General features: G+C 37.4%; 1 protein-coding gene across 1 annotated transcript; it reads right to left on the minus strand.

The window, feature by feature from the left end:
- Positions 1–3,409: 3,409 nt before the first annotated feature.
- Positions 3,410–22,193, minus strand: LRRCC1 (leucine rich repeat and coiled-coil centrosomal protein 1). Its single transcript, XM_059477344.1, has 19 exons — positions 22,040–22,193; positions 21,753–21,958; positions 21,337–21,402; positions 20,415–20,582; positions 18,435–18,604; positions 18,125–18,334; positions 17,102–17,304; positions 16,221–16,392; positions 15,750–15,898; positions 14,508–14,712; positions 12,035–12,174; positions 10,559–10,760; positions 9,272–9,457; positions 7,920–8,094; positions 7,061–7,224; positions 6,012–6,220; positions 5,695–5,832; positions 4,221–4,356; positions 3,410–3,612 (listed from the first exon to the last, which is right to left on the minus strand). The coding sequence occupies exons 1-19, from the start codon at positions 22,114–22,116 to the stop codon at positions 3,481–3,483; spliced, it is 3,108 nt and encodes a 1,035-aa protein (XP_059333327.1). The 5' UTR covers positions 22,117–22,193; the 3' UTR covers positions 3,410–3,480.
- Positions 22,194–22,448: the final 255 nt, after the last annotated feature.

The following is a 22,448-nucleotide window of genomic DNA, read 5'->3' on the forward strand; positions in this document are numbered from 1 at the left end:
GCGCGGCGGCGGGAGGGGCGGCCCGCAGGAAGTGACGGCGCCGCCGTTGCCTGGACACCGGCGCGGTCCGGCCGCGGGGCTGCGGCTGCGGACGGGCCCGGCCCCCTCCGGCCGTAGCGGGGTGGGCGGCCCCGCGGCCTGCGAGAGAGGGACTGCAGCCCTTGGCTGGCTCGGGCTGCTCCCGGCTCTCGCTCAGGGCCCCCGGACGGGTAGCGCAGGCCTGGAGTCGGCCGGATACGTACCGCGAGTCTGCCTATCCCCGCCTCGATAGCTCTTTGTCCCTCATTTCACCGTTTGCATTTGATATAAAAACAGATTAATTGCAGACGCTGTTCTTCACAACTCCCAGACCAGGTACAAGACACGCTGATGATCTGGCCAGGGGAACAGGGAATTTTGGATGCTTACCTAGCCCCTTCCACCTCTTTCCCTCATTTAGTGTCGAATAAAAGAAAATTTAAAGTCTGTACTGTGTAAGAACTTCGGGGATGTACAAGAAGAGCAGACGCGCAGCTACCATCACACACGGCAGTGGGGCACGGTACCCTGGGTGTGCCACGGCACGCATGAGCTGCACAGGCAATCCCGTGTTCAGGGCAACATGTGCGTGGTAACACACTCTGGACCTGGAACCACAGCCCTGCTGGTCTCAAGTAACCAAGGATTTCTTGATTCCATACTCACATTGATTGAAACAGATCATTCTCTAGTCGAGAAATGCAAACAAAGTCTAGTAATGGAATTCATTTTAAATTGTCACGATTAATGCATAAGAGCATGCTTTGCATCTGACGAGATCAGTGTTCGCATTTTGTTTATATTTTTATTGAATTAAATTTATTTATTGATTTTATTAAGTTGAATTAAATTTATTTATTGATTTTATTAAGTTATCTCTTTCAGTTATGCTGGGTTGAAATTGTGATTAGGTAAATTCAGTGCAGCCTTCACCTACACCGTATCTTTATTATTTTACCATTTTGAAGGTAAAAATCATTTCAACACTTATTAAAAAGCGCTAAGGAAGCCATGTAAGCATAAAGAGGGAAACAATGCCAAAGATGGAGTCATCTGCAAGGAAAACAAATGTTCCAAGCACTATTAACAAATGCATGTTCCCAAGTACTGTAATATGAAATTCCAGAGCCAAGAGCAAGGAATAGAAAGAATTCATGTTAAAACTATTAACAACTCCCCATGATGAAATCAGAAAGTTTAAGAACAACAATTTTGGAGTTAAAACTCAGGAGAGATGTTAAGAAATTGAATCAGGGCAAGAATAAGTTCTTTTAACTTCCTGGTGCATTCCAGGTATTCAATTACTTCACCCAAAGTGCTTGGTCAAATAATAAGCAAAGAAAAAGAAGTTCCCCAGGAAACACTTGATCAACATGCCAGAAAAGCACTCTGAAGTGGTGCATGATTTCTGCACCAATGATAACCATGAAAGTACTATTGAACAGCTTTCCAGGTGAGCATTTCCCTCACATATTGTGGATGGAGTATATAGAGTACAACAGTAAGAAATAATTCTTCTGTTTTTAGAAAACTTATAGTTAGGATTTGTTCTTACACTCTGCTAACCATAACCAGTATTTCTTAATTTTCATATATTATAAACTAATGGCACAGATTCCAAGCTCGCTTAACAGCTTAACAGCTCTCTTCTACCTTACCTGAGAATACCACAGTGCAGACACCCCATTATTACTGATGGCTCGCTCCTGGTGTTTTCATGGGTGAGGTGTGGGAACTCCATGCAGGGAGTCAGAGCTGAAGCAGGTGTCTGCTTTCTGTCCCTTCCACAAATTTTGAAGTTTACCCTTTTCTAAGATGCTGCAATCTCTAGCCAAGTCCCAGCCCTACAGACACACCTCCCCCCATGCAAAGCAGTGGGGGGTGTTTTCCCAGGCTCTTGCAGGCACCTCATTCTGTTGTCAGGCTGCCATTTTTAAAATTTTGCTTTGCTACTGCTACTTCCATTTTTAAATCAGAGTTTGTTCCTGGATTTCAATGTTGTGCTTTGTTAAAGACTAGTTACTGATCATCAGGATGTTGTTTTCACTGCCATGGCTTCTGCTTTTAACTTGTGGCCATGTTTTCAAGGCCTTTGTCGTCCCTTAAGCTGCACCTCATAACAAGAAGCAGCTGGTATCAAGCTCTGGTTCACACAGCAACCTTTCATTAACAAATTAATAACAAAGCCAGCAGGCCTAACACAGTTACCCAAAGGCCAGGGCTTTTTACTAGCACTAAATAAAGTACTTTTAAAGGGCTGCTGTGCACCGAAATGCACCATCAGTTGCACTGTGCCAATGTGCTAATGCGCTGAAGCTTGGGTTCTAAACGACTGATGGCAAAGTCAGCTTAGTGGCTGCTACGGTCACTGGAGCAACCGGACTCTGCTGCAGCTACAGCGAGGTGCAAGGGGCGAGGAAATAGCTCCACCTGGTGTACCGGCGTGTTCCCGTGATTTTACTGCTCACGGCTCCCTTCACTTCAGCAGCATGAAAGTGCTTGAGGATGGGGTTGTTCAGTAGCAGTTTAGGATCTTCTGGGAACAAGCAAATGAAGTAAACACCTGAGTACTGCAGAGATGGTAAAAACTCCACCATGAAATAAGTCTAACAATATATTAACATAACCCTTATATTTTGCTTCCTTAAGAAGCTCTTAGGTTATTATCTTCTCTATTTCAAAAGCCTGGTAGGGAGCCTATTGCTGTGGAGAAAACCAAACTACACTTCCAGAAAAGCCACTCTAAAGTGCAGGAGTTGCACATTCTTCAGCAGTGGCAAATTAAAGACATTTTCAGGTACAAGAAAGATGGAGTCTATTTACAAGGGCGTGTTGTGACTGGACAAGGGAGAATGGTTTTAAACTGAAAGACAGCAGGTTGAGATTACCTGATAGGAAAAAAAAACCTTACTGTGTGGGTGGTGAAGCACTGGAACAGGTTGTCCAAAAAGGCTGTGAATGCCCCATCTCTGGAAGTATTCAAGGCCAGGAAGGATGGGGCTCTGAGCAATCTGGTCTAGTGGAAGGTATCTCTGCCCATGACAGGGATGTTGGAACTGGATGATCTTTAAGGTCCCTTTCAAAACAAGCCCGTCTGTGATTCAGTATTCTTGGTTCTCCTATTACAATAATCTACCTCACTGAAGCAAAGCTTCAAGCTTTTGGCTTAGAACTTTCCAAGTTTCTTTTCTCTTATTAAACATGCTAATTCCTAATTTCATATGATGCTTTTCATCTATATGTGTTTTGACCCATTTTGAAAGCAGTTAAAAATAAACCAAGGTTAGAAATAACTATTTATTATGAAAATAATGTAAAAACACTTGTTTGCTCCCTGAACTAATAAACATACAACAAAGACTTAATTCTCTAGAAAACAAGGACAAATGCATTGTAGTGGATGAAACTGCTTGTGTAATTGTTGGGGAATATGAAACAGTAACATACATTTTAATATAAATATCAATAATCCTCAAAGTCTTGTTGAATATCATTCAGTGCACTTGTAAGTCGTCGTATTTTATTTTCCATGGCTTTTTTATTGTTTGCCATTTCTTGCAGAAGCTCCCGCATTTCTTCTTCGACAGAATAGACCTGAAAGAGCACACAGAGATGAAGTAGAATTCTTGCTTTTCTTAATACACCTAAACCCATATAATCTTGGCAATTTTTAACACTGATAAGCAATGCAAGAGTTACATGCTTATGTTTGAATATGCAATGCATTACTCTTGATACTGGATTCAAAAGCAGAATTTTTTCTTCAAAAAAATTATTAATCTGCTAGGAGGTAGCAAGTACTGTATCAATACAGAAAACTTATTAAGGAAAAAAAGCACCAGCTGTCATGCTAAGGAAGAATGGAGTAGATGACAGAAACAGTTACAGTTAAGGTTGGTACAGGTGAGTTAAATGGATTATCTGGCATAGTCAACACTACTCTTGCCTGTATGGATAAGGAAATGTTTAGCTATTGATTCATAATAGCTGCATAGCATGGAGCTTTACTCTGCTTGAATATAAAACATTACAAAGGCACAAGTCTAGAGATTTTCTTGCTGTGCAAAGATTGAGTACTAAACCAGGACTGTTTCCATCCAGTCAGCCTGACAGATTCAAACAGGAGACTTCCAAGCACCACTCTTGTAGCAGCTGTATAATAAAAATGCAAATACAATAAAAATGTATAAATTGAGTGTTACTTTTTCATTTGCTGCTTCAATTTGTTTTTCCTTTTCATTTTCCAGGTGCAAGAGTTCTTCCTGATGTGCTGCCAAAACTGACTCAAGTTTTTTTCTGAAGGCATTATCCATTTTATGAAGCTTTTCCACAGCAATCCTAAAAAAATTATTGAAAAAAAAATCACGGTCCTGCAAACAACTGAAGTATTTTGCTCTGTCCAGTTCTGCCTTTGATAAGATTTTAATAACATAAGCATGAATACAATTACATATTGGCATCAGAAGTGTCCTGTTTTGTTCAAGTACAATTTCTAGCTTTATGCACTCTGGCATTCTCTAAGGAGAGACACTTAATCACTAGCAAAGGATATGAAGATTGGGGCTTGCTACTGTCAACATGGACAAGAACTCCACCCATTTTCAAATATCTCCTTCTGCTTTTGGTTCCCAAGAAGTGAATGAACTGTGTGATCCTGTGAACAGCCTGTGAGCCTGTGTCTCACAGAAATAGAAAAGTGTCTCCTTCACCACAAAGAAGCATTTCTTTAACTGCAAGCAAATTCTGCTCATAAGGGATAATTCTTAAATATGCAGGAACAAAATGCAAGGCAATTTTATACAATTAATTTACAAGAAAATTCTGAAACAAACCAGAATTATTTAGAACAAAATGTCATTTTCACTATTGATCTTCGGCAAGTTTCAAACCCCAATACTACTGACTGTTTGAGGTGGTTTGTTTTGTTTGGCTTTTTTGTTATTGTTGTTTGTTGTTGATTTGTTGTGGTTCTGTTTTTTTTTAATTTTTATGCAGTCTTATTAACTAGCTGGTATTTTTTCAAGAACAGTTGGGAGGAAGGAAGAAAAACATGAGAAGGGGGCCAAAGAATAAAGTGAAAATCATCAGTTTAGTAAACTTCTCCATCATTCCAGAAGCATATGAAATAATTTTTCAGATTATGAGTACTAGTTTCTGTATCATCTCATATTTAACTATTAATTAATTGAAGAAATTGACAGTAAGAGGAACAAGAAAATAAATTTTTAATCTTGCTATTTGTATGGGAAAAGAATGATAGGTAATTTAGAAACAGTCTGTCACAGACTGAAACAGTGATTAACAGACACCAACTTGGGCAGGAGTGTTGATCTGCTGGAGGGCAGGAAGGCTCTACAGAAGGGATCAGGGCAGCTTGGATTGATGGGACAAGGCCAATTGTATGAGGTCATTTTCAAAGAAAATGGAAATAATGATGTTCAGATGCCAAATGCTCTAACTGAATGCCAATTCCATAGAGTTGCTCTAACTGAATGCCAATTCCATTCCACCTCTACAGCAAGAATTCCTTCTAGGCCCAGTTTGTAACTGGGCTCACCAGGTAGTTAAAAAGGTATTACATATTGTTTCACCCCATAATCAAGCACTTCTGCACAGTTATTAATAGTGTAACTCTACAGTAACTGAGTAGTCACAAAATAAATTATTAGTGTTTACCTTTGAGTTTGAAGACTTTTATTTCTCTCTTCAATCAGCTTCTTCTCTTTGAAATCAAAGTTCTCCTTCATTTGTTTAACCTGCATCTCCAGCTGGCTTAACAGCTCTCCTTTACCTTGCCACCTCTTTTTCAGTGCACTGAAAAAAAAATGCACATACTTACAATGAATGTAAATACCACTTGTTAGGAAGGCAGAAGAGTTTCACATGCTTCCATTTTTCCTCATTTCTGTGGGTTTTAATAGCAAGCAAGAATAACTTCAGAGCAGTGTTGCATACAATGATCCCAAAGAATTATTGTGATATTTATGTATTACCTGTGTGCATTCTTAATGTCATCAAGTTCTACTTCTTTTTCTTCTAGCAGTTGCTTTAATTCCTCTTTTCTTTCATTTTGCCTTTCTAATTTTTTCATTAGGTTTTCACATTCAGCAGCTTTTTCATCCAACTGTATTTGAAGCAATTTCTGAGCTTCCCGATTTTCTTCATGGTGTTTTTTGATTTGTTTATCTTTTTCTTGTAAGCCCTTTAGAAGACAAATATTTTAGAACACATAAACTTCCTTAACTTTATTGTTACCCCTTAAGAGTATGTGTTTAGTCTATGATGGAATAAAGCAAAGAACATAAAAGTTTAGTCTTCTGAATCTATGAAGAACACTTAGTAAAGTGATAGTCAGTTACTTCATCTTCATCTGAAAGAAGTCTGAATTTTAAAAAAAGTCATCAAAACATAAATCTGAAGTTGAAAGCAAGATAAGGAAAAAGTTATTTTGAACTCTTATTCTACATAAGAGTTGAATAAACAACTTATATGTAATCTACACAATCTGTGTAACAATTACTAATGCATCTAACTTGGGCATAACATGCTATAAAACTTTGATTATTAAGCTAAAGTTTTAAATCTCTAAATGAGACAAATGGAATTATTGGGACAAAACATATTACTTCTGATGCCAAAATACTATTTTACAAGAACTAACTAAATAAAAAATATTTATGTTGTAAAATAAATGTGAAGCAAACTTTTAAAAATTATTTTTCCTTTTCTTTTAAACACTCAGAATTATGCTATCCTAGTTTCACCCCTCGCAAAATCATTATCAAGAATACACTGAAGCAAAGAGAAGAAAGTCTGTACATAAATATGGTTCAATGAGAGATTCAAAGTAATATCACTGTGCATCTATTTAATAAAAAGCCCTCTTCTGCTCTCAGTGAAATGAATTGCCACTGACAGCCTGATTGTCATTGGTGAGTCAGAAAACTCTAACTGCAGACCCAGCTTTTATCAAAGGGTTTATCATAGCTAAAACTAAGACTTGCAGTGAAAGTTAAGCACACAAATTGTCAGATTTACTTACTTCTTTTAGTCTCCTAATTGTTTCTGTCTGATCATCCACTATTTTGTTTTTAATTTTTATGGTATCACTGTCCTGTTCCTTTTGCTTTTTTAATGTGTCAATCTCATTTGTTAAAACTTCAATTTTTGCCTCCAGTCTCCCCCGATCTTGTGCAAGATGAGCTCCTGGACAAAACAGGATATTGATGTCAAGATGTGGAATGTTGGGAGATTGGGCTGGGGGAGGCAAAGGTAAGAACCTTACAAACCAAAGGTTTGACTGTTTTTCCCACTGGAAACACTGTAGGTATTTACTCTGTAGGTAGGTAACACTTAAGAGGAAATGTAGAACTGAAGGTCTGTGTTTTATCCTTTATGAAAACTTCTCTAAAAATAGTTGACAATAATTAGTACAGACCCCTAAAGACCACAAGGTGGTGCTGAATCACAGGAATAGAGAAAAATGAAAAATGCCCAAACATTTTTTCTCCTAGCATTTAACACTGTTTTAAGAGATATACTGAAATTTCCATATTAGATTTCCCTGCTAGACAAGAAGTATTACATAACATTATTTACAGATCCTTGTTTTTCTAGTTTCATGTTTAAAAGTTCTTTGTACAACTTCATGGCATTTTCACATTTTCGGAAACAGATAAACTGTATTCACAGCTGACTCCCACAAGCGCCGTTACAGATCCTGTATCAGCCCATGTGCCACAGAACATTTATTGTTGCACATCATCTTTACAATTGGGTAAGATCAGGAAGGCATCCAAGGACCTTGTCATGATTAAAACTCTATTGGAGTGTTTATCTGAAACATAAGATATTGAACACCTTTTTTTTCTCCTGCAAAAGAAAAGAAAACACTATTTTACCCTGTTCTGCCAACTCCTGCCCCCATATTTTTCTTTCCATTTTTAATCCATCAATCACAGATTCCTGGGCTGTCAGCTGGGAAACAAGTTTAACATTTTCCTTTTTTAGAAGTTCAACTTGAACAGCCTTTTGTTTGTCCTCCTCAATCACAGTTTCAAGTTCTCCAGTTCGACACTGTACAAACAAACATTGGGAAAAGACAGGAAGATCATTTAAAACAATATGCAAAATTTCAAATCAATACTAAGGGATTAGGAAAGTAATCCTTATATACACCAAATTAAGTTAACTGAGAAATATTCTGCTTGCATTCAGGGCTCTATCTGCACCTCATTCCAGTAGTGAAACACAAATGTTTTCTTCAAACAGACATACTTCAGTCCCAGAAAACTGTAAAGCTGACTTCTAAATACTCACTCTAAAGTATTAATGTCATAATAAAAAGCAGTTTAGAATTATAAATGCATAAGTCAAGAAAAGCAAAGTAAAGTAAAGTAAAGATATTAAAAACTGAATCAGAAGAAGACAGAAGCTGCGACATACTTTCATTTCCAAAGATAAATATGTATCTTCAATTAGCCCAGCCACATGTTGTTTTACAGATTACAGCTATTTAATATAGGTACTTTTCAATGTTATTCTTGAAAGCATCACTGACTGGCAGAATCATATTCTGTACAACAACAAAATGTTTGGGCACCCTAGCAACAACAACATGTAGAGGGGAGATTAGAAGCAGCTGTGTAGGGGTTGTATTCCACCCAAGTTTTAGCACAAAGCTAGACTGGATCACACAACCATTCAAAAGTTATGTCCTTTGAATTAAAAAAAAAAATACTTACAGATAATAGTGCTAGAATATGTTATCACAAAACAACTGTGCCCACAGGATTTAAGATTAAAATCTGACACTCAGTAGATAACAAATAATACTAATATTATACAACTAGGAGGTACTAAGCTGCTAATAACTACATTGCATTATTTGTTCAATTACAGTTTTACTTCATATAAGTGACCAGTGCAGAAGCATGTTCCATTTCTTTGAATTTATAAGGGGTCAGGGCTATTAATGTAGCCCAACTGATATGTAAAAACTTCTACTGCTCAAAGGGCAAGGAGTTCACTTTCCAAAACATGAGTGAGTTGACATTGTTCTATATGGGGAGCAGTGTTTGTGAGAAACAGAAGTGCAAGATGCAAGAATAAAGGCTGGTGTGCACTACTGCATTTAAGTGCAATAGGAAACCTGTGTGTTTTAGTTAATCAAGCTTGTATGGAATCATTAACTTTTACAGATGAAACATCACAAAAAATAATCTGGGTAATTGAAATGTTTTGAAACAAATACCTTTAGGTTTGCTGTAGCTTCTTCATTTGATTTTGTTAATTCTGCAATTTTTGCTTTCTGTTCTTCCACTAAATTTGTCAGGTCTTGGATCAGACTTGCCATGTCTTTTTCCCTTTGTTCCAACTCAAACAGGGCTTGTTTGTGTTCAACTAAATCAGCAGAAGCTTTTTCAAACCCCTGTTTTACCTAAAATTTTAGAAGACAAGACTTGAAAAATGCTACTATGTGGAAAAAAAAGGTGCATATATAAACATAACTGACACTCGAATTTCAAGTGAAGACACAGAAATTCATCAACTCTATAGGAAATTAGTGATAGTCTGGAACCAGTTTTCTCCTGTTTATTTGTGAACCTACAACTTGAAAAACTGGTTCTGCCCAGCTGCGTACTTGTAAAAAGACCCCAAACCCAACAAAACATAACAAAAAACTCCAAACAAACAAACAAACAAACAAACAAAAAAAACCCAACACACAGAAAAAAAAAAATTATGGGTGGATGGGAAGCAGAGCAGAAAAACCATACTTGGGAGCTAAAACCAATGCCTTGATTTAATCTCATTGTTAAAACTGACATTAAAATCACAAAAGAAGGACAAAGTTAATTCAAGACTTTTCTTTCTTGCAACAGAAAGTTTTGAAGGGTAAAACCCCTGTCTTTTCCCAATTTCCCATCTATTTAAATCAAAGAAAACCAAGTTTAAGGTGAAGAATTTAATATTTTATTTAACATATGAAAAAATGTAAATACTAGCCACAGAAATGAATTCCTTGAGGAATTTAGCAAGCAAGTTTTGAATTTGAGTTTCAAAATATGTATCCAAAATTCAATTTTGAAAATTTACACAATAAGGAACTATATTACTAAATACACTTGTATATATATATTTAATGATAACCTTATCAAAACACAAACCAATAAAGAGGTTTTACTGTAATTGAATATATTCTAATTGAAGGTCAACATATTTTAAAAGAAATTAGTAACATCAGACAGAAGGGGTTCTTAAAATTTATTTTGATTAAGTGATTAAGTTCTCCATATGAACAAAAATGTTGGGGTTTTTGAATGCTGACTTGGCATTTGCTGTCATTGTTCTAATCACTGATATTTCAAATCTTTCTACCAGTATTCTTGCATGAATCCTTGGAGCAAAGATCACAAGAATAAACAACCAACCCAACAAAACACCAAAAAACCACACCCAGAATATCCACCCAAACCCAACACATTTAAGAGAACTACAACCCCACCTAGTGTGAGATAAAATGTTCTCTTAGTCTTACCTCTTTAAACCTTTTTGTTTCCATAGTTAAAGCTAAACGAAATTCATCTTCTAACTCTCTGTACTTCTGGTTTGACATGTTAATTTTCTCCTGCAATTCTCTAACACACTGTTCATGCCTCTGCTCCTCTTTAGCCATTTCTTTTGACAAAGCATCTTGAAATTCAGGTCCATTCAAAGCAACTCGGGTTCTAAGTTCTTTCCTGAAATTACCAAGCATACACTTGAGATATGAACTGCAGGATCTCACAGTGCTGTTTTAATTCATTTCCTTGGTCTTACTGAACAAGGATAATGAATTACATAATAAATAAATACATAATAAAGGCTGTCATCTCACAGACAGCCTTCAGTCTTCTCTGACAATGGCCCTAGCATGAGGAAAATTCTGTTGACTACTGTTAAAAACACCCAAAGGAATATCCTTACTTTTTAATTCAAACATTTGTAGAAATTATTCAATTGTGCTTTTGCTGGGATTTAGCACTTGTATGCTTTGCTATTAACAAACAGCATGTCTGGAACTGACATTGGAATAAGGGAAAGCCCTGTACAGCCAGATGCCCTACTCTGCAGTCAGTCATTCCTTTCACCTTCACCCAACAACTGCTGCTATTCACTCAGACCCAAAACCTCAAAGCAGCAGCAACAGGGACCTAAAAGGACAATGTTGAAAAAAATGTACCCTGTACCTCAATGCTACTCTGTTCATCTACTTTAAAGCAAAAGAAAAAAATCCACTGTCCTTCACATTATATCTTTTGGAGTTTTATGAGGTAATTATTTTAAGTTCTCAAAATAAAGCTGTAAGATTCTTCCTATCTAAACCTACCATTTTCATGGTGACAGTACATTTTCCCTTGTACAATTCAGCAAATTTAACTAGCTTATTTTATTAATAACCTCCCTTATATAATACTATACTTCATGGTATTCTTGATATAGTTTTTACACACATCTGATTGTATTAGCTGAACACCACAGAACTTAGCCTCAAGTATTCTCCAAAAAAGAGAAATTTTCAAAGAGGAAAACAGCCAGGCAACTCACATGCCACCCAACAAGCAAGGTTCTGCAGAGGCCGCAGAATACTTTGTGTTATTGTAGCATATGCAGCTCTTCAGTCAGTAATTCAAATATGATTTTATTTTTATCTGATTATTCCTGGATTACAGATCAAGTATTTAAAATAAAGAATTTGGCCATATTGTAAGAGAAAAACCTTTCACATGAAAGGCTGGAAGTTGCCTACATGAACTTATGAGTCAGGAATCTACAAGATATTCCTAAATGAGCAAGAAAATGTGTAGGAAGACATCTACGTTTTCACAATGACCATCTCTCCCACTAATCAAAAAACCCAAAACAAACCAAACCCAAACAGAAACACATCCATACTTTAGAACACATTCAAAAAACCATGCTGGCAACACAAACATCTCTACTAACTTGTGAAAAGAAAATAATGACCCCATACCTTTGCTCTTGCTCTCTTAGTACAAGAAGCTCATGGAGTTGTTTTACCTTCTCCTTCTGTTGTCGGACAGATATTCGAAGTAACTGTACTTCTCTTTCATTTGCTGATGCTTTAAGCTCTGCTTCTTGCAACTGTTTCATCTATGTCAAAAAGACAAGAGCAAGATTTTCTTAAAACTGTAATCTAATTGTCATGTTTTTTACTAGAACACAAAGGAACAGGTGCCTTCTAAGAGTTTTTGCTTGGGTGTTTTTGTTTGATTTTGTTTTGTTTTTTCTTAATATATTGTAACACTTGAAGAAATCTAAGATAAGATGTTTAAAATAAAGTCTTAACTTCTTACAACTCAAACAGCAACCTTGATAAAGAACCAATGGCATTTACTTAATTTGTAAAGAACTTCAAGGTGTCCTGCAGAAGTGGAAGAAGAAGGGCATTGGCAGAACAATTTCTGCAATTGGAAACTCTTTTATTGTAGTACTTGTATTAGTTTCAAACAAAACATTTTTAGATGTATTCAACATTAACTTCATTTTAACACTCCGCTTTTGTCAAAAATCTCCATCTTTCTGATTTGTACAGTTTAGAGCTGCTGAACAGAGCTGCTTTCTAATGATTTTACAAAAAATGTAGAATTGGTACAAACAGCAGATGGCATACTCCACTTTTCCATTCGATGCAAGCTTTTATGAGTAATTCTATTTTATAGACTTAAGCCTTTTAAATACAAAACTCTTTTCTGATTCAACATGAAGAAAAAAGATATGAAAAAAAGTTATAAAAAAGGTTTTTATTACTCATTAAATGGTAATTCAAAATCAGGACAATTCAGAAGGCTAAGTTTTTATATTCTACATGTCAAGCCTTTTCATTAATAATTTAATGAGTAACTTTTAGACACATCACACTGTATTCCTTTGTTTTGTGGAAGAAGTGAAGGAATTCTCTCCTAAACTGAAGCACTTAAAAATGACAAGCAAGAACACATTTTGACAAAAATGTCAAGGAAGTACAAGGGAATAGGGTACACATTTAGATGCATAGTAAACTTACTCATCTTGAATCTCTTCAAGAAGTCATCTGGTAATGCTGACTGAAGGCCTTAAATAGTGGTGGCTACATGGAGTAACCATAATTTACCTCTGAAAGTAATTGCTGGGATATACAATGAGAAAGCTCTCTGGAATATTCTAGAATTTCTTAATCTTGGAATTGATAGAATAGGCCAAAGGTATATTAAATCTGAACATTCAAAAAGAGGATTTAGTTTTGAGAGCATCATGATTATTCTTTGAAACATAATTATTAAGGAGTATTTGCTACAGGATCTTAAGGACAGGAAAAAAAGATCTTCCCTTAATAAAAACAATGTTACTACCACCAAAAGAGATGACTTATTTCTACAAACTCATCAAAAGAAAAATAAAAAGCCTCATACATCAATGAGGTGTTTGCATTCTTATGGGATAGAAAAAAATCACACACACACTAAATTTAGTACATTTTAAACTGACAGGCAGACACCTGATCTAAACTGAAGGTCACTTCTAGATTCTATTATAGCTCCAGGGTGTCTACAGCTAAGGAAGAAATGGAAGAGCCACTCAAGTCCCCAACCAGGAGCCTGAAGTAGAGGGTGCTTGGATGGGTTTGTCAGGACACTCCCTGATTTTCATTCCTTTCAGGGAACCTAAACATCAACACTTCCTAGAGCACTACACCATCAGTTCAAAGACTTTTCAGGATGGATGTGTTAAGATTCATTTTCTCTAAATTAAGTGACATAGGAATGGACTAACATAGGAATATAAACAAACAAAAGGAGTATTGGAGGACACTGAAAATTCAACAATTAATTTCCTACAAAGAAATAGTGGCAGTATCTGGTCCAGCATCTTGATCTTATATATTTGTATACTTAACAAAGAGCCTCGGACTACAAAAGCATCATTATCTTCTCCAGCTGTAAAAATAAAACAAAAAAAATCCCAAACAAACAAACAAACACAAAACATCACAAAAACTAACCAGAATCTTTCATGTTCTCAGCAATTACTGTTTTGCTCTGGTTGCAATTAAAAACATCTAATTCTTTAGGCCAGTGAAACAAACAGAACCACCATATTTCCATCCCAGTAGTAAGACGTCTGTTGATTTTAGCAACTTTAAAAACTTGTCTTTATCACTCTGTTTTCAGAAAATACCAACTCTTAGTGTTAAGTACATAGGATTTGTTCTCCTTTATCTTAAGGCCACCATAAAATTTATATTTAACATTAATATTTATAAAATACATCAATGGACAGTTAAAATGGATACCTGTTACTAACTACTACTATGCAGAAAAAGAAGTCCCAGGTTTTATTTTGGAAAACTCAGACTCAATGTTGGTAAAATCTAGTACTTCTTTGTATTCAGGACTATGGTAGCCACCCTATTGCCATTGCATAATTTACTCATGAAAAATATTTACCTCTGCTGCTCGCTGCTGCAACCTCTGTGTCTCCATCTTGGATAGTGTTTCTTCTAAAGCTTGCATGGCCTTCTGATATTCTGCTTCTTTATTTCTTGCCTGATTTAGCTCATTAGTAAGCCTTTCAGTTTCACCTTTCAACTGTTGGACATCTTCTTGCAGTCTTGCTTTGGCATCTCTCTCTTTCAATATCAATTCCTTTAACCTGAGAATAAATGCAGTGAAGTTGTATTATAAATGTTTTACTTGTAAGTTTCATGCCAAATACATTGAGAAAAAGGCATTCGTAGCTGTTGTAGCTACACATCTTGTTTTCTACTGTTTTACTATTTATATCACTGTCATTTAAAACTGTGTAAAGAGATAAAACTATTAATAGAGTCATGTGTAGCATTACTATATGGAGATTCATTTTCAAAAACCTGAGAGGGGGACAACCTCATAGATGTATCTTTTAGGAAATTACATTCCAGTATTACATTTCTTTACAGGAACATAATAAGCCTCTTAGAGAAGATGGTATAAATGTAGATAGGTATAAAATAAAGGTAGGAAGTGAACCTAAAACAAAAAGGGAAAAAAGGGAAATATTCACAGTCAGTCATGGATGGTAACTCAAGAAGCACATGATTTAGTTCTTCCTAAAAGAAAATGAGGCTTTGATAAATACAATACGGTGAAGAAAAAGCCAAGTGGAGCAGACATCTCCAAGAATAAGGAGATCTTTGGAAAAGAAAGGCTGCCACTCAGAACACACAAGGATGACGACATCTTCCTCTCTGACGATGTGCTAGGCCTGCCCTGCACAATACATTGCCTATGGGCTAACTCTAGGCCTGCCAGAAACATTTTTGTTCTAATGTGCTGTGCAGAAAAAAGCAAAGAATGCTCTAGATGTATGTGGAAAGGGAGACTGGGACACAGAAGGCAGAAGTATGATATGGGACAGCTACTAGAGTTTGAACTGAAGGTATAGTTATGATACAGGTTGTTTGCAAAGTAATGGCTAGAAACAGAGGAAAGTGGCATACTGATACTGTTCTGTGACAAGAACAGGAAGAAAGGTGCAGAAGAGAATTTCACTAGGTAATACTCAGAGAAATTTTAGCACTACTTCTTGATGCCTTATTTTCCAGTATATTGTTTAAAGCTGTCCTTGTTTCTTAAGCCTACAAAATGAATTATTGGAAACTAAAAAAACCCACCATAACCAACTCTTAGACTATAGCATTATTTCCCTACCTGTCTCTAGTGAATAAAGCCATACTCTGAATATTCTTTTCTTCTTTTGCATGCTTCTGTAGCTCACTGACATGCTCTAATAATTTCTTCTCTGCTTGCTCTGCTTTCCACCTCTTTTCTTTCTCTTGATCCAGTTCTTGAATCAGTGCCTTAGCAAGAATGTGACAAGCATCAACTTACTAGGCAACATTCAAACATAGCCAAAAATGATAAACAATATATATAATTGTAGAAAAAGACTTTGTCTTTCTGGAATTCATGGATGACAGAAGAAAGTCCAAGTGACCAGGCCAAAAACTCCCATAAAAGTGAAATAAAACACATCTCCCAAGCTGGCACTACAAGAACTCCACTATTTTTGATAATATCTACATGCAATTATTTTCGTAACCTACAGTTTTAGTTTGACCAGGAGACATATGTTTGGCTTGAGATGAAGATATATTTAACTGGAAATGATGCAAAACCTACTCGGTATGTTGATTCCTCTATGTGATTTGAATTACATTCTTCTACTTTTTCCATATTGCTCTGTCTTCCAGTTAGTATTTCAGCTTTTCTTCCCACTACTTTAAAATGAGAGTCATTCTCACTGGAGCATGAACACTTTGAGGAACTTTTCTTCTCTTCCCTATATGTAGAGCTTAAAGAGTAACAGTGGATTCAGACACTTTTAAATGAAAAAAAAAATTACAGTTTAGTGCAGCAGTTAAATACTAAAGAGTTCAAAACGATTTAGAAAATAATTTGCAATCAGACCACAGAAACAGCTAAATTCAAATATTCAGCTCTAAAAAGATACTTAGAACTAGCAGATGCTGCCTAAAGCCATCTCATGACCACACAGTCACAAAATAACTTTAGAAGAGTAGAGTAGCTGTAGAGCTGCAGTGGCTGACTGAACAAATATATTCCAATTTGTATTGTCTTCTACTCATCACTTCTGATATTTACTGTACAAATCAAACTAATCACTATGGCATCCTCAGCTTCATCAAAAATATATATTCTTGACTACTGTTCTGATATCATGAATCTTTTAATTACTCAGTTCCATCTGTGGAGAATTCTTTTGCCACCACAATTTAAAATAAAGACGGAAACATAAGCTGTTAGGATTTCGAAAGTGTTTAGGAATCTTCAGTTCAATTTCCTTCTCACCTGAAGAAAGTAACAGCTCATGTGGAGAAACAACTGAATGAAGCCTCAGTAGCTACTCATTTTCAGGGTACTATTAACTGACTTAATTTACTCAACCTACCACTTTCAGTGAAATGTTTCAATTTTCAGTGTTCACGCTGACAATATTCAGTTTCATTAATTTTGGCTTTATATAGTAAACACTGAGATACCTGCCAGTATTTTTTTTCTTTAGATGACTTGCATGACCTTTTGTAGGTAAGGCAGTTTTACGGTAAGTGGGGATCTTGCTTCTTTTCATGACCTTTCTGTTGTTCTCTTTTCCACTTTCATTGTCACTCTCAGAAGTTGGATCTGTGTCTCTCTTAGCTTTGAGAGCACTTGGAGCAGCTTCCTGTCTTGAACTATCAGATACCTAAGAAGAGATCAAAGTTTTAGATACAAATTTTACAATTTTTGATTGGCTAACACTTATTCAGGTGCAATTTTTAAAAAAGTTCATACAAAATAATTTTGACAAAAACTGAACAATTGCTTCCAGTTCTTTACTTTTACAATCCCTTCCCTCCTTGCTGAAATATTTTATTGTTTTAAAGCTAAAGTAAACCCAGGATGCTTGAGAACATATAGTTGTTTCCATTTGAAATACCTGAAATTTGGTAAAATCCTTAGGCAGTTGGGGAAAAATGTGAAACAAACACAGCACTTAAAACCAAAAAAGCCTTGCAAACACCAATACCAAGCAAACCTGACAAACTTATGTTGTCTATGTTAACAACAGAAACTAATACATGAGAAGCATATCAGACCAAGTTGACCTATTGGTGAAATTAATTTTCACCAACTGTATAATCCAGGCACTTTGGTGCACTTCATGTTTTACTCTGGTTCAGCTAGTACATGGATGGTTTCAGGATTTAAAAAAAAAACAACATAAAAATAATTTTCTAATACAACATGATCGGATAGCTCTGCTAGTCCCATACACTTTGGTTTTTATTCTGTATGGAATGATTTAGGATTCATGATACAAAATGCAATCTTCAATTTTAAACACTCATTTTTATTTTATTCCCAGCTCCTCAAAATGATTAAGAACACATTAGCACAGTCAGCCCATAATACCAGTAGAAATGCTCTAATCTGGTTCAGCAAGTTTTTCATGATCAGAAAGGCACACCTTATCTTACAAACAAAACTTGCTGTGCAATCACAGAAATAAAAAAAAAAATCACCTTTTGCAGTATCTGTAAAATCTGATCTTCTATTTTTTTAATCCTCATTTCACTGTGTATTTTGTCAAGCTGGGTCTTCTCAGGTTCAGAAGATGAGAGAAGCTCTGTGGAGGAGCTGGTGGCACCTTGCACTGGTACCCTTGAACGCTGCCGAAACTGAGCCAGCGCCTGGTCAATGTGTGGTGTTGCCAGCGGTAAGGGAACATTGCTCTATCAGAAGATAAGACAACTCTTGTAGCATTAATATGCTGCATGCAATATAAAAATAGAATGTGTCAATTTTAAAACTAATGCACACAAACTATGGCACCTGATCTCGGGTGGAAGGGCACCCAGATGAAACCAAAGAGCCCAAAATGTCTTCTAAACACTGCAAATCCGAACGGTTCTCTTCTGCCAGGTCCACTGGTTCACCAGAAGTATTTCTTCCATCCAGAACTGTTAGCTGGGGCAAGGACTGAAGAACAGTTTCTCTATAACCTTGAGAAAAAGACCACATTTAAATTGAAATCAACCTTCCAAGAAGACACCCGGTGTATTTTAGGTACCTCATAATCTTAAATGATTCACTGCATTTTTGAGGTAATAAAATAGTGGTGAGTTATCTACAATTGTCTCACCTTTCCCCTCCCAAGGCTTTCAACAGACAACATTACAAATTAAATCAACTGGGAAGCTGCCTGCCTAGTCCTGATCTACACAGGGATTTCCCAGCCACCATCAGCACACTGCAATTGCACAGACAAGGTTTCAACATCAGCCTACTGCACCCAAACAGTTGTACCAAGGGAAGGGTAGATAAATGTAATAGAGAAACAAGTTCTGAAAGGGCTTAAACAACTTCATCCTTTGTCAGTGAATGACGTAAAGCGTTATGAAACCGTAAAGCACCAAAGTTAGCACTTTTAATTGATTAGAATTTGGGCTGCTGAACATTACAGTTTTGAAAGTGTCACCGAAGACAAAGATATGAAGAGGTACGTAAACACTTGCAGAAGAAAACTAGTGGCATTTTCTAAGTTAATCAGATAACTTTAATAGTCCTGTTACTGTTTCTGTAGTGTCTCAATGTATTTGTAAAACATGATGAGTGCATTTAAAAGCATTACTTAAAACCTTATTTGGCTTTCCTCAAACCTGGTGTTTCTTTTTAACTGTACATACATTACACCTGTATCAGTTGTATGCTCATATGATTGCTATTTTGTATGGCTGTAATTCCTACTGTCCCACTCTTTCAAATTACATTTGAACTCTTGCAAAAGCATCAATCCTCCACTTCCACCTTCCTGTAAGAGACTTTCCTCTCTTACACACAAAGAAAATATAAAATGCTACAATTTAACTTGTTTGAACTTAGACATTTTAATGAACCATAACATTTTAATGGCCTGAAAAACCTACCCCCAAAGCAGAAGCTCAAATGCAACTGAAAGTGATGCATCCACATGCATTCTCTAACTTGCCTCCAAGTTGCCTAGTGCAGAGTATCCAGAGTTTGTCACTGCTAACCAAAGCTGGGGGAAAAGAAGGAAAAGCTAACTGGTACTTATCTTTCTCTTGCAGTCTCTAGCAGTAGAAGACTATCTATTTCCTGTGTCTGCCCTCTGCCTAAAAGTTCAGTATCTCTACATACATTCTTTGAGTTCTCCACCTTTCCAGCTTATAATATTAATTCCATTGTTCTTTCACGAGACCACGTGGCTCAGATCCCCATCCAACCTGTCCTTGAACACTTCCAGGGATGGGATATCCACAGCTACTCTGGGCAACCTGCTCCAGTGCCTCACCACCCTTCACAGTAAAGAATTTTTCCCTAATACTAATCAAAACGTACTGCAGTTTGAAGCCATTCCTCCTTGTCCTGTCACTACATGCCCTTGGAAAGAGTCTCTCTCCTTCCTTCTTTTAGACTCCTCTCAGATACTGCAAAGACACAATTAGGTCACCCTGAAACCTTCTCTTCACCAGGCTGAACAATCCCAATTCTCTCAGCCTCTCCTCACAGGAGAGGTGCTCCATCCCTCTAATCATGCTGGTGGCCCTCCTCTGGGCTCACAGGTGAAAATGTTGAGCCTTATCAAAGCATACAATTTACAATTTTGAGAATATGCTGTCAGGAAAAAAAGGATTTTTTAAAATGGATAATGAATTCATTTTGACAGAATTTAGATTTCTGCAGGCTGGCCAGTTTATGAATGAATTTGGAAGCTTCAGAAAACAGCTCACAGCTTAAAGGAAATCACTGAGCTAATGAGCACAAATTACCTACATAAGACCAGATCCATACCTGCTATGTGACAAACTGGATTGGCTTTTCCATTTCTTTCCAGCGTGAGGTTTGCCAAACAGCGCAGCCCCTTTGCGCACTGCAGTAAGTGATTAATATTGCTTACACAGTTGCTGTGAAGGTCAATGTGGCTAATCTTATGTCTGGTTCCATGAAGGGATCGAAATCCTGGAAATTTCAGGAAAAAATACCCAAACAACCACAAAGTCATGTTTTCTGCTACAGTCCTAGACTATGAGGTTTAGAACAAATGGCATCTTGTTGAAAAATATTCAGTAAATAATATATCATAACTAGAAATGAGAGAACTACACTTGCTCCATATTCCTTCTCTACATGTTAATTACCTATGCTACTCTACCACAGAGTACAACACTTAAGCTACTTATGTGAGCTAATTTTAAATAAACAGATTAATCTCTGACTGTTAAAAAGCATGTAAAAATAAACCTTTTCCTTCAAGTTTCATTTTAAAACACAAGCTCAATAACAAAATTGATACCAATGTTCTTTTGATTTTCCATTACAAGTTCTCATGATTTTGTAGCATGAAATCGTAAGAACAACTGACCACTTCAACAGAGATATATGAGAACGTCCATATCATATGGAAAATTGCATTTTTGTTCTATAAAAATGAAAGATATGAATATTTTGAAACTAAGTCTGAAATGTTTACTGTACTACTTCCTGGACAAGCTTGGCCTCACCAAACATAGAAGAATAAATTCCAGTTCAGAGCAACCTTTGGTGTTAAAAACTTTAAAGCTGAGAAGAGCAGCAATTGCCACCTGTATTAGTATTATTCAGTGAACTGGCACTTGAAGTGCTAGAAACTTCTCAAAATACACTTGGTCAAGTGTTTCAAAATTAAAGTGAGACAAACGCTTTGTATTGCACAGCACATGGCAACATCACTTACCAGACAGATCATGTATGCGATTATATGACAAGTTCAGCATAGTTAAATTAAAGAGTTTTTCCAGTCCTAAAAAAATGTGGGGAAAAGTAGAAACAGGAAGATTTTCAGAAAAATGCATTTTTTTCATCAAATTCAAAACTTGCAAAGCGAACCTTTAAAGATCATAACTACAAGTTATGACATTAATCTATAATCATATTACAAAAAACAGGTTTTAATTCTAAGTTAAGGCATTTTGCTATGATAAGGCTAATGAAGACTACACATACTCATCTTAAAATTCACTTTATAAAATGGCTAGCATACTAACTCGGTATAACTTTAATTATAAGCTAACATTCCAGAAGTAAACCTTAATGCGACTCTTAGAAAAACCTTCGTAACTTGCTAAATGGACAGAAATGAACACTGCAGACCCTCCACTTTGGTTAGCAGGTTGCAGGACAAGCTCAGGGTGCGCAGCTTAGCCAGGGAACCGAGCCCCTCGATGCGGCGGATCTGGTTTGATGACAGATCCAAGTGCCGCAGATTCCGGAGGTGGTCGAGCCCTTGGATCCTGGCGATGAGGTTACAGTGGGCGTTGAGCGTGTGCAGGTCCGAGCTCAGAGACACATCCCTCAGGCTGCGGAGAGAGGAGCCCACCGTCAGCCGGCAGCTCGGCCCTGCGCCGCGGCCTCCCCTCTCCCGGCCCCTCCGCACTCACCTCTTAACGCCCTTATCCATGAGGCTGAGCTCGCCGGGGATCCCTGCCATGCCGCCGGGCCCCCGCGCTGACTGCATCTCGCTTCACTGCTCCCTCGTCTCCCACGGCAGCACTGCCCGCCTTGGGCCGGGACAAAACGCCTCACGGCCCCGCCTCACGGCCCCGCCGCCGCCGCCGCCGCGTCCGCTCCCGCCGCGGGCAGGCGCGGCCGCGGGGAGGGAGCGCTGCCGGAGCACGCGGGGTAGCGGGGGACGAGCTCCGTGCTTCCACTGCGCTCCCAGCCGCTCTCCTGCTGCTCCCTGCCGCTCTCCTGCCGCTTCCTGCCGTGGGCCCAGGAAGGGGCCGGGTTTAGAGATTGGACTGCTTTGCGTTCTTCTCGAGGGGACACGGAGGGGGCCTTGGTGTTTTT

This window comes from Ammospiza nelsoni, chromosome 1 (genome assembly GCF_027579445.1).
Source record: "Ammospiza nelsoni isolate bAmmNel1 chromosome 1, bAmmNel1.pri, whole genome shotgun sequence".
Classification (NCBI taxonomy): domain Eukaryota; kingdom Metazoa; phylum Chordata; class Aves; order Passeriformes; family Passerellidae; genus Ammospiza; species Ammospiza nelsoni.

Coding starts and splice junctions, on each gene's coding strand:
- LRRCC1 (XM_059477344.1), bottom strand. CDS start 22,116: ATGCAGTCAGCGCGGGGGCCCGGCGGCATGGCAGGGATCCCCGGCGAG. Junction 15,899..16,220: donor TAGAGGAATCAACATACCGA/GTAGGTTTTGCA, acceptor ATTCTTGCTAAG/GCACTGATTCAAGAACTGGA. Junction 4,357..5,694: donor AAAAGTCTTCAAACTCAAAG/GTAAACACTAAT, acceptor TAATTTTTTTAG/GATTGCTGTGGAAAAGCTTC.